Below are 17,655 nucleotides of genomic sequence, written 5' to 3' on the forward strand. Positions count from 1 at the left end.
GCGACTTCATGTAGCTAGCATTGCGAGAAGTTTCTCTATGTGCCTCCCGATGAAGGACTCACCGTCATTTTGAGCTTGTCTTATATACCAAACGATACAGAACACCACCGTTAAACTTACCAGAAGAGATAGTGTGCGCCTAAACCTAGCATTCAAGGCCAAATTCCTAGGCGTAGTTCTGGACAAAGAGCTGAACTGGAATACGTGTAAAAGAACCATTGGCAGAAAATGGGCATAGTCGTATTGTGGTTGAGAAAGGCAAGCCTAAACTTTTTGGGTAAAGTCCACAGATCTATTAGGTTCAGCATAAGTGGTGCAACGCCTAGCGAAGCTCTACAAATCATTCCTGTCATCCTACTCTTAGATCTAGCTGGCTACCGAGCAGCGGAATCGACAGCTCTGCGTTTAAGAGAGTTGTCAACTGGTTCACCAAAACCAAACGAGCCTTGCTGTTGATGGTACCATTTCTAAATACACTGAGGCTCTAAGCTAAGTGGGAGGAGTCTTTTCAATGGACCTAGACCCCCAACTCCAATTCACTGTTAGAGATACACAATATCGGCAACTACATCTTTATTTTTAGCGACAGACAGGCGGCTATCAAATATCCTGGAATCCAAAAGATACCGTCATGTTAACGCCTAGGTTGGGTTGAAATCTCCAAGCTGGTAGGAGTACCAACTAGGCACTGTCTTATAGCCAGTCATGCAGAAGGGCTAGGAATACGTTATCGTCGGTGCACCAGGAGTTCCAAGGAGGATGAAGGGAAAGTAATGGTGGTTGACCTCATCTGCAACTGCCCTCCGCTAAGTGGCGCGAGCCAGGGCTTCCTGGGAGCTCCCTTTCTGGATAATCTGCATCAGGTCGCGGAGTATGACATCAAGGACTTGGTAGCCTTTATTAGGTTCTAAAAATGGTTCGTAAAGGTAATAGTGTCTGTTCGTGGTATCGCAACGGGCCTCATTGCCACTGGCCTACATATGTGTGCCCTTGAGCATCGAGCTCAACCTAACCTATAGACCAATAGGATAGAGACCACTAGTCTGATGATTGTCAAACCGAAGCTACGTATCGTCCACTGGCAGGGTTCATCTCTTCCCCAAACGCACCAGAAGATATATGAATATATACACGGTTGAGGAAGCTCTGAAGTAATCGAATCCATGTAGTCTTATGAAAGCCATAAGAACATTCCCCTATCATTATCTCATTCCGGTACACACAATGTAAAGGCATCTACACTTTGCTCAACTTAACCTTGTCCGGCTACTTTATAGACGATTTAATTTTTTTCACAAACTGCCAACAGCTCAGAGATCATGGAAGTTACCTTAGATGGCCTTTTTCTATTTTGCAGCGCAATTATGCACAATAACGGTACAATAAAGGTAAAAGGTTCACAGCAAATCTTTATTCCACTTGCCGACAGCACTGCGGGTGGCGAGATAAAATTTTTGCTGTCTGTTTGGCGACAACACAACAACTAAGAACGATTTTACTAATATACAAAACAATCTATGGTTGGAGCTACTCTTCGCTAGATGGTCACATGCCACATGTAGAAATCTCCCATCTACTATGACTGGTAGGCACAACGCTGATCGGAAGACTTGGCGCTTCAATTACTTCCTCCCCACGCTTTTTTGTGAGACATGACTTCACATTTAAAATTTTCTGCATAACCCATTGGATGGAGCACTATGTGCGACCCAACCACGGGCAAAAATACTGCAGCGGGTAAAGGGGTTAAGAATATTGTCGCGGGAGGCAAACCGGTAGTTAGGCACGTAAAATCCATAGAATAGCGGGGTAAAAAGATCCGTTCGTAGTCGAGCTAGTACCAGGAGATGCTAGTATTGGAGCGTACCGGTTTCAAGGCCTGAGCGTACCAGTATCATATCCGTTATCCTACCTAAACCATCGTTTTTATTGTTAAAACAGAAGCGATGGACCTATGCTTACTTTTCATCGGGCCACTTAACCTTCAACGGACAAACGAAATAATCTACATAAGGTCGAGCATACGATGACTAGCTGGAAAGCCATTCTGGATAACTATTTGGCGGCCATCTCTACAGACTTCAGCCATAGTGAAAGAGTTTCAACACATCCTCGAAACTGCTTCGGAGTTCTTTGTTCTATTTTAGGCCGAGCTTCTTTTCCAATTTATGTCGTGCTCCTTTTAAATTTTTCTTACAAATTGGCAGGACTGGATCTACATGTTTTATGCCGACTCTGAACGGTATCTGCAAGGCAGATGAGTTTTCACTGAGAAGCTTTTCATGCCAGAAATACACTAGGAGTGCTTGCCAAATCACTACCGAGCGGCGACCCGCTTAAAACTTTCTTCTAATTGAAAAAAATTCTTTATAAAATTTTGTGGTTGCTTTGCCCGGGGCGTTAACCCAGGATCTTCGGTATGGTGGGCGGAGCATGCTACCACCACACCACGGCGCCCGCCAACTAGTAGCTTCGTATAACACTTAAACCGCAAACCTGCGGCCATGAATATCGTCGCCACTGCGCTAAATGCGACACTGACAGCCATGTCACACTTCTTGAGGTCCTCGAACGAATCAAACTGTTCACTAAAAAGAAGCACCAAAAATTATATGCATGGTGGACAAATACCTGTTTCATTCAGAGACGAGTCATCAAAGCCAGGACATGACTCAATGAGCTGCCTATGAGAATATTACAGATTAGTAGTAAATAAGAAAAAATGGCTGTCGTTCCTTTGTATGAAAGCACCTTGGTAAAAATAAAACAATACACAACAACAACAAGGAGGAAGGGTCATGCACGTTTCGCAATTTGTTTGATACGGATCTCGTTTTTATTTTGTTTCATAGGTCGGACAAACACATGATCTAAGCCAAAACTGATTTAACTAGGATTATCTTCTTCTTCTTGTAACGACGAAGCCACTTCCCGAAGGTTTTTTGGAGTGTTATTGATGCTGACGGTTCTTTATCGAATACAGGACATTAAGGTCCTAGCCCGACCATCTTGCAAACAACTCATTATGAACTAATTGAATCCCCTAGTGTCAAGAAAACACAATACGACAGTTTTAGAGAAGTCTGAAATAGCAAAACGACTGCTAGAAATCCAAATGTCCTATGTAAACTTCGTCAAACGGCTCTCATAGCCACAAACGTAATAAAGGTGATAGAAAAGCAAACAAAAACTACATTTCACATATATAAAAGAAAAGGCACTGCTACAACAAGAATAAAAGTAAACTAAGAAGGAGCTTGACATTGAACACGAAAAACTTACTTTTTTCCATCAAAAATAAATAGCCGCGTTTTGTGAATTTCTCCTCGGGTTTCTGAAATAAAAATTACATTCAATTCCTTTCTTTAATAAAAATAATTTTTTATGGTCCAAAATGTTAACTTCGTAAACTCGGTGTCCTGTATTTTTAAACGCGTTCCAATAACTAGCGTCTTCCTCACGGACCCTAGCCTAGTGTGTTTGCTTTGAAAACAAACCCAATTTTTATAGGATGCGATAGGTTGAACTGGCCGGTCAATAAAGAACTCACATAGACTGAATGCGTCTATAGTGTTACCACAATTTGCTTGACGACGAAACGGAAATACCAGGACTTACGCTATAGAATAACTTCGTCCTCTTGGCAAATACTAGAAGTTTTGTAGGCCACCATCTTAATTACCTGAGCGCATTCCACTAATACCAAATAATCTCAACCGATTCTCACTGCACCTCGCACTTCCTAAATCTGAAGTTAATGACGAGGCCTCACTTCTGGGCATGTGACGCCAGAAGACAGTGCCCAGTTAATATTCAAAAGACAACTCTCTTTAGAGAAATGATAAACTCTGTGACTCTAACTCGTAGGATTTGAACATGCTATAAGAAACTTTCCAGGTCCGCGCTTCTGTCCACGCCTTACCTGCTTAAGGGATCATATGCAGCTCCTGTCTCTTTTTAATATCTCCCAAAAGGAATGGTACGTCTATCGTCGATTCATTGAGTGCTGCACGCTCCTTTGCCAACTCGTCCGGCTTTTCGTTACCTTCTATGCCTTCTTGGCCGAGAACTCAGTATAGATGTATGGTCCGGCCGGAAAGTACCGGATCTATATCCGGCAAAGGACCATCAAATCGATAACACTCTCCAAAGCTTTCGGGGAGTGTCTTTATCGTTAATACACCAACAATAATATTAAGGTATTAGCCTCGGGAACGATTAATATGACCACATGAAACCTTCTAGGCCATACCACCCCCACCCCCTGATTCCGTGAGGGACTTGGGGTCGACAGAGCCTCGCCTGCTAAATTTGTGTATGATACATTGATATTTGTAGCCTCGCGTAGGTGAGGTTGACATTTGTATTGCGCTTATCAGCCCCGTGAATCCCACTTGTTTCTATGTCGACACAGTAAACAGCAGATCCGACCGCTTCCGTTAATTTGGAAGCTTCGGTATACTTAAATGGTCTTATTGTGGTTCGTTCGCCCTTTATTCAATAGCGCTATACTGCTATGGCCACGCGACCTGCAATCGCTATATTTTTGGTCATTAGGTCTGCAGGTGGGATGTGCAGAATTACATACAATGCTGCTATTGGCGTAGTTTTTTGGGATCCCGCTATGCTAATCATTGATAATCGACATACACCCTCAAGTTTTTTATATACGTCTTTTTAGTGTGGCTATGCACCAAACTAGGAGCCCATAGTAAAGTATGGATTCCTAGATATGTGGTCCTGTTTTTTTTTTTTTTGTTTTTTTTGTAGAGGGTCCTCTCCAAGCTTGGGCTAAGTCCAATGTCAGGCCTTATATTTCTAAGTAAATAATACTAGATCAGTTTTTTGCTAGTTGGCGGCTAACCCGACTCGAGATACCCAGGAGTTATACCGCAGCGCCTGTTACATCAGAGGGGTGATTGCTGGTAGACATCTATCGCTTATGATGACTGAAATGTCATCTGCATACGCCGTGAGTTTGCCTGGTTCTCTGTAGAGCCGCCAAAGCAATAGGTTGATGACAGATTTATATGATTGTTGAAAAAAAGTGGTTATGTTATGCATGGTCCTTAAATAATTGATCGTTCCAAAAAGAAAAGGCATTAACTCCCTGAAGAAGTTGTGGACGCGTTGAAAGGCGTAGGTGGATACAGGAAACCGATTTTGTTTTCGTTCTGATTTACTGAATTAATTCTTACCGTTCTCTTTTCCATATATTTTGTCTTCAGTTCAGTGACCTTCTCCCGGGTGCCTTCGAAATTCTCACGCGTCTATAAATGAAACATTTAAATTTAAATATTAACTTTGACTTTGTTGGCTTACAAATCATCTCAAATACCTTTTGCACTTTGTGCCTTAAATCTTGCAGATAATCACGATTATCCTCCGCTTGTTCGTGCGCCGTATGATAGAATACCAACCAACCAGAAATGAAACCAAGCAGAATTTCTACGAATTCAAATTTAATACGCTCCTGCACTTCCTGTATGCGTAATACGTAACTCAAGGATTCCTGTACATATTCACGTTCATGCATACCCAGGCTGGCATCAGCCTACGAGAAAGAAGAAACAAATACAATAAGTCAATTTCAATAGAAAATTGCAGGTGTGAGCTTCTGTGAAAATTTTCGAGATTCAAAAAATCGTAGCTAAGCCCGCCCACACAGTAATGCTTGCCAAATAACGCCTAAAAGTACACTACCAGTGAGACAGTGGTGAGGCGCTAGTATTTCATTGAAATACCAAAAGTTTGCACTTCGCAGTCACGTCATAAACTTCTGCATTCAAAGCTGCAGAATTGCTGAGCTGAGAGTCTTCGTAGGCAAGAGCCCCGGAAGGATAAAGAAACTGCCAAAATCATCGCTTTGATATCATAGATTATTTTCATACTTTACTCTTAAAATATCCACAATTTTTACCGCCTCGTTCCATATCCCATGAAGCAATTGTGAAGCCATCGGCTAAAGGTAGGAAAATGTCCAGTGCCTTCCTTATCGTGCTCAGCTGTAGAACAATTATGTTGTAGATCAACGGCTATCCATCCAATCAAGAATAATCGATCAATTCACCCGAGAAAATTAGTTTTTTTTAACCACTGCACCTCAGTTTAGATGACGTTTCACCCCACACATGAGTGCTTTAGCCATATGATGGTTGCTTCCCTGCAAGCACGGTGACAGCTGAATCGTAAAGAATGTCTATTACCACGGATTGCTGCAGTGGTAGTCGTTATTATTGTTATAAAGTCAACACGGTTACTGCATTTGAGTAACAACTTTGGATGGCTTCGATGCCTTTTCAACCAATTCAAAAGTATACATAGAGCGGCTTCTCTTAAACCTATCAGCTGAAGATGCCGTTGAGCTCCAAAGTAGTGGTCGCTAACAGCTTTCCCCTTAAACTGACTTTTTAATGTTAAGGAAAAGTCTCATGTTGATACTCGCTTAAAGTGATGGACACCACTCTCTTGCTGAGATTCGTGATTTTACCATCTGAAGCATCAAATTTTCATACCAAATCAATTGACGCTTCTGAAAGGAAATAGGCACGATTTTCCTTTATCTACTCAGCAATCAAAGTGGCGATAACCTACCTCGATATCAGCTGTGCATGTGTTTGTTGCGATATTAACATTCTACACTACCCCACAAAAAGGCGAATAAGAAGTTAACCCGCCAGCTAACATAAAATATATTCACATAAGTATTAATGGGTTAGCATAATTACCCAGAGACACGCATACGTGTTTACCATGTGTAGAATAACTATTATTTTCGGGCTCGGGACTATCGAATTAGAGAATAATGCGGCATAGTTTAAAATAAAGTTAAAGGCACTTAAAAGCACTCTCATAGCACTCTCTATCGTATAGATGAAAAAACTCAACAGTAGTTTGCGTATGCCGAATAACAGCCCTATCGAGCTTATTGTGAATGCCCCTATTTATGCCCCACCGGGTTAAATGTGGTGATAGCGGTAATATAATACAAATCCCGAACGTTTGATGTATCACTGAAACATCACACCACAAACTTATTAAGACCTCAAAAACTAAATTGAAGTTTTTAGTTGAGTTTTTTTATTAATTAATACGGGGGTACTAACAAAAGTTCGAAGAATCGGTGAATTTTTAATCGTTTTTTTTTTCACACCACAAAATTATTAAGACCTCAAAAACTAAATCGAAATTTTTAGTTGAGTTTTTTATTAATTAATATGGGGGTACTAACAAAGGTTCGCATAGTTGGCGAATTTTTAATAGACTTTTTTTATAGCCAATCATCTAGAGAAAAAATGGAAATCGCTTTCTCTCGGGCGTCAGTTCGAAAATATTCTACGCCCATATTTTTTAACATTCTACTTTAATATGTGGATTAAGTACCATAAATGCGTAGACCAAGGGGAATCTATAGATGACAAAGCGGAAGAATGTCAAGTCAAAAGAAAATTTGCATTGATTTCGATTAACTGAGGAATTTCTGAGCCAAGGCGTTGGTTGCAAATTATCAAGAAGAAGCCATCTGCTCATGGAACAAGAACACCCTGTACCGAATTTGCCTTGGCATAGACTAAACAAATTTTTAGCTAAGAAGACATTTTTGAAATAGGGAGCAATATAAAAGTTAGAAAGAACATTCTTCAATCTTTTGTAGGTACAGAAAGTCTTCAAACCGCCTGGCGAGATAGGGCGAACCTCCATTTAGGTGACCAGTTTCCACAGTTTCTAACCGATTGCTTGAAATGGGCGGAAGAAACTGCAAAATATTTCAGTTTTAAACGCATTAACTTTCGTCACTAATGTGAAGAGAAATTCTATGTGTGATTCTCGGTGTAAGCTACAGCCATTAAAAGTATTTAATGAACCTTTTCTATCGACTAATTCCTATCTAGTATCGAATTTAAGGAGATATTTAACCTAGACGTCAACGCCCAAGCAAGCCGACCAAAACCTTATTCTTAAGACAAAAGAAATGATTGCTCATGAACTAGACCAGCCTTAACTGATGAATTAGTCTCATAGAAGGGGGAGGAAATGGAGAAAGGATAGGCAAAATAAGGAGAAAAGGCAGAAATTGAAGAATAAATATGATTATGATGCTGGTAATAATGGGGATGATGATAAAATGAAGTCGGAGCTTTAAACAAAAACGGATACAAAGATAATTATGGAGAGTGGGACGAGAAAAGAGAATAATGATGGCAGTGATAGTGATGATGTGAAGACAAAATCATTGACTAAGGCGGGAACGTAGACGAAAATCGAGAAAATTACCATTAAGTCTCCTTACGGTCACAGTATGATTAAAGTTAATGATTACGGTTGAAGATTAGAACAGAGTTCTAGACTAAGGATATGGTTTCGGTTATGTTAAGGTAACGGTAACGGCCAGTCGGTTTTTACAATAAAAGTCACACTAAAGGTCACAGTGAAGGTTGCGGTTACTGAAGTTTACTGAAAAGTAATAGGATTAATAAAATGAAAATATAGTAACCATGCACGTTGTTTTTTTAAAAACCAACTAATTACACGCAAAGAATGCCAGAAAATACGGGTACCAATGCGTATACGTAGCATATATTATTTGGTATGCCGTGAAGGAAGGAGAATAATGTTACGAATAATTATGAGAATGGTAATTATAATGCTGTTGTGAGACGAAGACAATGAAAACTTCGGGAAAGTAGATAGAACCAAGGAAAGTTACCACTAAATCTCTTTACATATACATTGACAGTGACAATCACGATTGAGGTTAGTGCTGCGGTTACGGTAAGTGTACGGTTTAAGCTTAAGGTGCGTTTCAGATGACGGGTATAGTTATGGTTACGTTAAGAAATAAGGTAATAATTGCGGTACTGTTAGCTTGAGGCAACGGTCTCGGTTATAGTAAAGGTTGGGGTAAAGCGTTTATAAAATTCCTTTAACGATTACGACTACAGTTTACTGTGACCTGGTAGCAAAGAACAAAGCGTTAACGACCGCAACCAGGCTCGGTGCTTCGGGGCAGCTTGAGCGCCGACCATATGGCCATAGTAGTACAGCGTCATCAATCACAAGACGAACAGACTACATGATTCCCTATCTGCGCTTCGAGGGAGATCTTAAGGCCACAATAGAGGTGGACGGTTGGCGCAAGGGTGCGCAAATGGCGGACGAGGCGATACATGTGTACACCGATGGTTTCAAAGTAGTGGAAGGAGTAGGGTCTGCGGTATACTGCGCTGATCCGGATATAAGCAGATCCTACAGGCTGCCGGATTACTGTAGCGTTTTCCAAGCGGAAATATTAGCCGTAACCAAAGCAGTAGAAACCCTGGAAGAGAATAGCTTAAGCTGCAACCGTGTTAACTTTTATATTGACAGTCAAGCAGCAACTAAGGCAATATTCTCACATAGCACAGAGTCTAAATGCGTGTTAGAGTGTAAGCAGTCTCTGGAGAGAATCGGGACAGGGAGAAGCATACATCTATATTGTGTCCCAGGGCATATGGGAATAGATGGGAATGAAAAAGCGGACGAACTAGCTAAAAAGGGCGCATTCCTTGAAGCTTGCTCCGTAGATGTCCCAATTAGATTGGGCGAGATTAAGCGAAGCCGAGAGGTGCACATGATCGACCAAGCGGGAAAGGCGTGGGTTCAAGCGCGGGGCTGTAAAGTGTCGAAGATTATGACACTGCCTTCTGGCGTCACATGCCTTTAAACTAGGCTTGGTCAGTGATATCAGATGTAGGAAGTGCGGGTTGGAGGAGGAAACGATCGAGCACGTTCTGCGCTCGTGCCCTGCACTTGCCAAGCTAATACTCCAGCTATTAGGAGTGATACAGCTGTCAGATCTAGAAGCAGCAAGTGCCTTAAGTCCTAGGAAGCTTCTAGTATTTGCCAAGAGGACGGAGTTATCTTATAACATAGGTCCTGGTTTTTGATAGGGTTTTTCAGTTTGGTCGTTAAAACAAACTTCTGGTAACACTACGGACTCAATCAGTCTATGTGAGGTCCTCATGGACCGGCCAGTTCAACCTACCTACCTACGACTACAGTTACGCTAGCAGCTGCGTTGCACTTAATGCTTCGGTGATTGTAAGCCCTCGGTTAAGGATGACGTTGCGGTGACGTTTATGCTTATTGTTAAAGTAACATCTGCGATCACGGTTACGATTAGTGCCGCAGTCGCGGTTATGATTTCAGTTCATACAACGGTGCCAGTCACGGTTCCTTTCATGGCTGCATAAACTGCATCACATTACTGGGTACGGTAACTTTCACGGTTACAGTTATGCTTACTCTTACGGTGCCTTCATTCTGGCCCTTATAGTTACGATGCATATTATGAACACGTTTCCGTTTCACGATTATATCACCAACTTCTATTACATGGATTTCTGTCTGAAAAATAGTGGGGTAGCATGCCATTGGTATCGATTGCTTCAAGTTCGGTCCATAGATGCCAGCTCCCGTTTTTCCGTCATCGTCTGAGTCAGGGTCAGTATAAGAATTTCCTGTTTCCCAAAATATTCTTTCCCCAATGGCACCTTAAAATGCCGAGAGATTCTGAGCGTAGGCACCATTTTATCACGGGATTTTCTATGAATTTTTTTAACTATTGCTTTCATATGCGCTTTCATGTTTCTGCCCTTTAGCTCATTTTGAAGACTTTGTGCAGCATGTGTTGGCTCTTTCTCTATTAGAATAGTCACTGAGTGCCTAATGCATCAGCAGGGAACGTACTCAACGCACCCTTTATGCCAATACAAACTCGTCGACGCAGTTTGCTCAATACACATTCTAACTCTTATCTGAGTTGCAGCTCCTGCCACTTGTCTGTGATCATGATTACGTTAAGCAGTTTGAGCATAAATCTAGAGTAACTTTGATGCCAGGGATATACGGGCTGTAAGAAAGCTCATTGGATGCCAAGAAAGGTGGCAAGCAGGCACTCCTTGAGCTAGAGTAACTCCTCTATTAATACGTGGCTCTGTTGACCTGCGTAGGCATAGGCATGTCGTAATGCCGACAGCCACTTTACAGATATCCAACCAGATAAGTTGGAATCCATCAGGGATTACAACGTTTGTGAGGGTAACTATGATAGTGTGATATGTCTAAAGTAATTGCGAGAGATTTGGTTTCTATTTTGTCCAACTTGATAGATTTTGTTAGTAGTAAGAACTGCATTGTTGTCCAAAACAAAACCGCAAGTACGTAGTTCTTTAAAAGGCATCCACAAATAAGCAAAACTTAAACTCACACACACACTCAAATCGGGTTAGAAATCTCTTATACTCAATGAAAAATATAAATGAAAACAAACTGCCTGCCAATATGCAAACAATGACTTATCAAGTGCCAATTGAAGACCAAGAGGACCACAAAATGCATAAATCTTGGCACGCTCGCCGTCGCAGCAAGAAAATCAGTTAACACAGACTTTGTGGGGATAAGTAGAGTAAGTAGCAGCTGCAGTATGAATAGGTAAGTGGGACCGACTGCAAAAGTTCAAAGCGAAGACTAAAAGGACAACGAACACATGAGATGGCAAGCAAACCAAGTAGGTAACTAATATGCAAGGGCAAAACATGCCGATCAACCTAACATACACTGAAATTGTCCATAGTGTTACCAGATTTTGTTTGTGGACCAAACAGAAGACCCCCAATTAGGTACCAGGACTTATGTTATAAAATAACACCGTCCTCTTGGCAAATACTAGAAGCTTTCTAGGACCTAGCTTAATTGCCCGCTCTAATAGCTGGATCATTGTCCTGGCGAGCGCAGTACACGAATAAAGAAGCGCTCAACAGTTTCCTTCTGCAGCTCGTACTTCCTTCGTCTGCTATAACCGAGGATGCCTAGCTTATAACCATGTGACGCCAGGAGGCAGTATCCAGTAAGTATGCCCAACGTGAGCCCAAGGCTTTCTTTCTTCCTTTACAGATATCAGGAACTTTGCAGTCTAGCGTCGTAAGATTTGCACATGATCTTAGAAACTGTACAACCCCGCGTTTCTATCCACGCCTTTCCTGCTTGATGGTTCATATGCAACTCCTGTCTTCATTTGATTTCTCCTAAACGGATTGGGACGTCCACCGTCGATGCATGTAGTGCTGCATGTTCCTTTGCCAATTAATCGGCCTTTTCGTTACCTTCTCTGCCTTCATGTTCGGGCACCCAATATAGATGCGAGATCTGGCCAGACCGAATTCTTTCCAATGTTTCTTTGCGTCCCAAGAAACTTTGTGATGAAGTACTGTGTGCGATTATAGCCTTAATCTTCCTATAGAAATACTGCTGCTTTCTTCATGACTACAATTTTCGTCTGAAAGACACTGCAGCGGTCTGACAGCCTGTAGGATCTACTTACTTCTGGTTTGACACAGTAAAAAGCGCCCGACCTTCCGATAATTTTGAACCATCGGTATACCAGTGTTTAGTATGTTCTGCCGCAGCCTTGCGCTAACCTTCCGACTCTTTTATGGCCCATGTATCTCTTACGAAGCTCAGGTACGCGACCATGTAACCCAACTCCAGATGCCTAGGCATTTACATCCTGAAGCGCCTTACCCATCCCCAGAGCTGATTGTTGGTAGACATCTGCCGCTTATGATGACTGAAACGTCATCTGCATACACCGTGAGTTTGACTGGTCATCCGTCGCACCGCCTGAGCAATTGCTTTTCCCTTGAATATTCACAGGGGACAAGCTCTGTTGTACGCAGTTGCCTGCGCCTTCGACAATAAGTTGTTGCGCTGCTCCAACTCCTGTACGGTAGTGACTTATTTAGGTTGCCTCAGTCTCGCCGCTTCATATTTCTGGAATTTGTACCAGTTCGTCATCCTAGGCTGGAACTAAGTAACTGTTGATATATATAGCAGTATGAAAGCATAAAATTATTTATTGCATACTTCTAGGCGAGTAAGCATTCTTTCTGCGATATTTGGCGATACAGTTTGAGCGATGTGAATGTTAGAATCTCGCACTGAATTTAATAATTTTAGTTAGAGTACACTATAATCAGACAGAACAAACAAATCAAATTTGGTAAGGAAGCTCGAGCTGCAGACAATTGGTAAAGCACGCAAAGGGAAAAGCACAAATAAAATTTTCTTAGTTGGTATAAAAGATCCTTGAAAACACGCACATTGTGGCAGCTGGGTGCAAAGATCTACAAAAGAAGCGAAGACAAATGGGTGGGAATTAGGTAAATTTAATATGGAGGCGCAAGTTGGATAACTAGGAGAATCATCTTTATACTTAAATAATTAAATCGAGCATAGAATGTTGCTCACAACTTTTTTGTAATTTTTTTTACAATTTCACCTTCATTTATTTTTCCTAAAATACTTGAAAACGTATACTTTTCACACTTACTTCACTTACCAACACACACACGCATAGTTTATTGCGTTGCTTTGATAACTGTTTTTGACTTTTTTGCAGATGTTTGCTTCATTGCATAGTTTTAAACGCCTAAAAGCATGCTACAGTTGTTGAAATCGTCTTTTCTGTGTATAATTTGTAGTCCAAATATGCAAATTTTTTATTTAAACATTTTATTTTTACTAAAATAACTAATCAATTGAAAATCTAACTAATTTTCTTCGTCGTCGTCGTCGTCGTCGTCAACACGTCACGCTGCTTCGCGTCGTACAAACTAATTTTCCACATCTCAAAAACGCGTACGTAGCACATGGCTGCAGACGAGAGCAGGCGTTCGTTTTTCGCTAAGTCTCGCGAAAATTACGAATAACACAAACATGCAAATACATATATGTATGTCTTTTTGGAAAAACAAACAAACTTGCACACTTACAAACATACATAATTTGCTACAAATCTACGGGTCATACTCCCCTCCCAATTTTGTGAGACATCAAACCAAAAGGCAGCAAGTACACTAAAGCCAAAGGTCTAGCGTCTACAAAAAGGAAAATAGGAAAAGCTTATAGCGTATAATGAAGTGTTTGGAAAATAAAGTGGAAAATTTTACCTTTGTCTAACAAATGTCACCACGTTGCGCTATATAGAACAACAACAATAATGACAACAAAAGCGAATAACAAACAACCACCGTACGAGCGAGACAATGTCCGAGATTCATCGTGTCTACTTAGTATGTCATAATCACAAACATTGTAATACATAATGGCAACAACAACAAGAATATAAACAATGAAACAGAAGTTATTGTGTAAGGGTAATAATAACAAAGAGAGAAAAAAATAAAAGTAGAATACTTTGATAGCTAAAGCTGAGCTAAATAGAGAACGAGTACAGAAAAATTCTGAAAACCAGCTTTTTATGTACATAACGTGTATTATTTACAAACAACTTGGAGAGAGCATAGTTGGAAGCTTTCGTGAGAAAAAGCTTTGACAGCAAACGACATACGCATTGATGTATGCTTTAAGGCGTAGAGCATTGCCGTTCATTACAATGCACCCAGTTGGAAACTGAATGAAATAAAAACAAGTAAGAAAGGCTAAGTTCGGGTGTAAACGAACATTACATACTGAGCTTTACAGCTTGAAAAACTTTTAAATTACCTTCTTTTAAAAGTCGGCGGTGTCACGCCCATTGTCCAAAATTTTACGAATTTTCTACTCTGCATCATAAAGTCAACCCACCTACAAAGTTTCATCGCTTTATCCGTCTTTGGTAATGAATTATCGCACTTTTTCAGTTTTTCGAAATTTTCGATATCGAAAAAGTGGGCTTGGTTATAGTCCGATTTCGTTAATTTTAAATAGCGATCTGGTATGAGTACCCAGGAACCTAAATACCAAATTTCATTAAGATACCTCAAAATTTACTCAAGTTATCGTGTTTACCGACAGACGGACGGACGGAGATGGCTAAATGAATTTCTTTTTTCACGCAGATCATTTCGATATATAGAAGCCTATATCTATCTCGATTAGTTTATGCCGTTACGGGGTACCATTATGAGATCAAATTTAATATACTCTGTGAACTCTGCTCAGCTGAGTATAAATAAAAAAGTTGATGCCTAACTATCAGGGCGGATCTGGGACCACACAAGAGTGGAAGGTGCTTGAAGAATTTACTAGCGAAACAAATACATTTCTTTCTTAGTAGGGACAATTAGAGGAACCAGCAGATGGAACGTGGCAAAGCTAAACACGAAGCCCTAAACGCTGCCATCGACACATACCCGCTAAACAATCTCATCTCAGCAAATGCTGAAGAGCATGTTAAAGCTAGCGGGCTTGGCGTCAAACAGGCATGCAAGAAATCTATGCCAATGTTACCAAATAAACAGTCTAAAAAATGCGTTTACTGGTGGACGAAGAAATAGCAGAGATAAGACGAAGCTGTTTACACTTAATGCGATTATATAGCAGGCCCAGACGCTTGGAACAAGCTACTGTCGAAGAAGAGTCATACAAAGAAGAGAAAAGGCAACTGAAGGCTCCTATTATTAACAGCTCCAAGCGGAAATGGGAGGAACTTCGAGAAGTTGTCAATATTCATCCTTTTTGCATGGATTACAAAATAGTACTAAAAAAATGTGTAACAGGACGTCGACACCAGAGCTAGATACAGCTGAACACACGAAATAAGGGAAGATAGTGACTTCCACGCATAAGCACAGTTGAAGAACCTTCGCTTTAACAGTAATTGCAGTAAGAAGCTTGAAAAATAATAAGGCTGCAGGGCCACATGGCATCACAAGAGAAGCCCGTCAACAAATTGAAATGCTGACTGATTTGCAGACAACATTGCTGCAGTAATTACAGCCCGTAACACAGAATAAGCACGCATAAAGCTCAAGCTAGTCATGATACGCACAAAGGAGTGGCTAGACTTGCGCGGACTCCAGTTGGCAGCAAAAAAAAAGCAGAGGATAATGCTCCAAACAAAAAGCGTATACCGGTAGAAGTTTTCTTTTTCCGGAAATATAACATCGAAGAAGGTAGTCAACTAGGTAAGATTAGACTAACTTAACTATAACTTAGAAAGGCATCTAAACACGTATCATTGATAATGGCAAACATCGTAGCACCAACAGAAAGCAAAAGAAAGCTGCTGATGGACTTCCCTCTATCCACTTTACTATCTGCTCCGAACTGTGGACAACAACACTTCGTAAAAAGAATAGCTGAAAGCTTCTAACGGCTGTACAGCGAACAGCAGTTCTGAGAGTAGCTTCCATTTATACCACAGGACCAGCCGTACTAGTGTCAAAATTTTGAAATCTTTCCTAATTTGTCGGGTATTTAAGTGCGCTTTCGTACAATCCGACGCTCCTTGCATGCACCACTTTTAGATTCACGCTTGTTTCTTCGAGTTGGGTGTCTCCCTCTTCTTCGTACCAGTCATTAGTTATTTTGTAAGGGCTGGAAACGTGTGATGGCGCTTGCGGTAGTGAGTTGTGAATGAGAGGGATGTGCCTCCACTGTTCGGTACGGAGTAGTCATCAGGTGTATTGTTTAGTAGGCAGCTTCTCGACGGACAACAATTCTTTTATCTGACGAATATGATTTGGGGCAGATTTCGACCATAACAAAAAAAGCCGGTATCGCATGGCACATGATTGCGAGGCTGTCTACCGCACCTTGCGAGTTAATGTTATTAGCTTGGATATCATACGTGATAGCACACTTTGGGTCAGGGGTCGGCAGCATCCTTAAAGTGGGCATAGTGCTGAGATGACACATGCTGCACGAGGTGCTCCTGCTTTTACTAATAGCCGCAGATCTAGAGAAGACAACACAGTTAAACCCGCAGCCCTGAGCGATTGCGCCATGCTCACTGGCTATATTTAACGAAGGTTTTGATATCATTGATGCTGCTGCTATAGACAACGACGTGACCAATAATGCGAACCTACACATCCGGGCACAGATAGCGGTTCTTATATACGATGGACACAAGCTCAATGTGGTCGACGCTTGGTTGTGCAGATCCTGAAGCGGTGTGGCATTTAGAATGCAGTTTTGTTAAGGAGTAGACAATAACGGGTGGTGGCAACCGAGTGCTAGGAGAAGCATCGTGGAAAGTATTAACCTGCGCTTAATTGTTTAGTCTTACATTCAAAATCGTACCAGCTCTACTTCCATCAAAGTTATCGGGAGCTTTGGTTTAGCAAAAGCTCTGTGCTGTCAGTTTTCATTCTATAAAACAAATATGAAAAAAGCTTTATGCTTAAAAGAGCTTTTAAGTTTGAGCGCCATAAAACTGTAAGGAAGTGTAGTCCAAAACGACTTTCACCGAAAAATTCCTCCAGCTAACGAAGTCGGGAAACCGTTTTTGTTGTAATTATAGTAAAAGCTTGCATAAACTTAATTAAACACTTGAAGCTACTTTAGTGCATAACTTGATGGTACTTGAGCCATAAATAACAGCATCAGCAACGCTGGTTCTAACACACGTCTATGGATTTGTGTAATGGGCGACTGGATGTATGTAACTTTCTACACGTTTATTTGTTTATAGATCCATGTACATAAGTCAAGCACTGCATTTGTCAACTAATTGACAGCTAGAGTGCTTTATATACGCCCACTTATTAACAAACACCCGCATAGGACTGCGTTTCTGTGCATGAAGGCCGGCCGTGTTGTGGGTATTGAAACGCCGTATAGAGGAGGCTGATTCAGACAATACAAACAAAGATGAAACACGAAAGGATA

At 41.1% G+C, this 17,655-nt stretch overlaps 1 protein-coding gene across 6 annotated transcripts in view; it reads right to left on the bottom strand.

Annotated features, from left to right (window-relative positions):
- Graf (GTPase regulator associated with FAK) overlaps positions 1-17,655 on the bottom strand; it is a 340,642-nt gene that overhangs the window by 21,420 nt on the left and 301,567 nt on the right. For all 6 annotated transcript variants that reach the window (XM_067781465.1, XM_067781462.1, XM_067781463.1 and 3 more), the window contains 3 exons: positions 5,339-5,554; positions 5,199-5,270; positions 3,283-3,334 (listed from right to left, as the gene is read on the bottom strand). In XM_067781465.1, the coding sequence (XP_067637566.1) occupies positions 3,283-3,334; positions 5,199-5,270; positions 5,339-5,554 (340 nt within the window). The remainder of the gene's footprint in view (positions 1-3,282; positions 3,335-5,198; positions 5,271-5,338; positions 5,555-17,655) is intronic.

Source organism: Eurosta solidaginis, chromosome 4 (genome assembly GCF_040869045.1).
Source record: "Eurosta solidaginis isolate ZX-2024a chromosome 4, ASM4086904v1, whole genome shotgun sequence".
Lineage (NCBI taxonomy): Eukaryota > Metazoa > Arthropoda > Insecta > Diptera > Tephritidae > Eurosta > Eurosta solidaginis.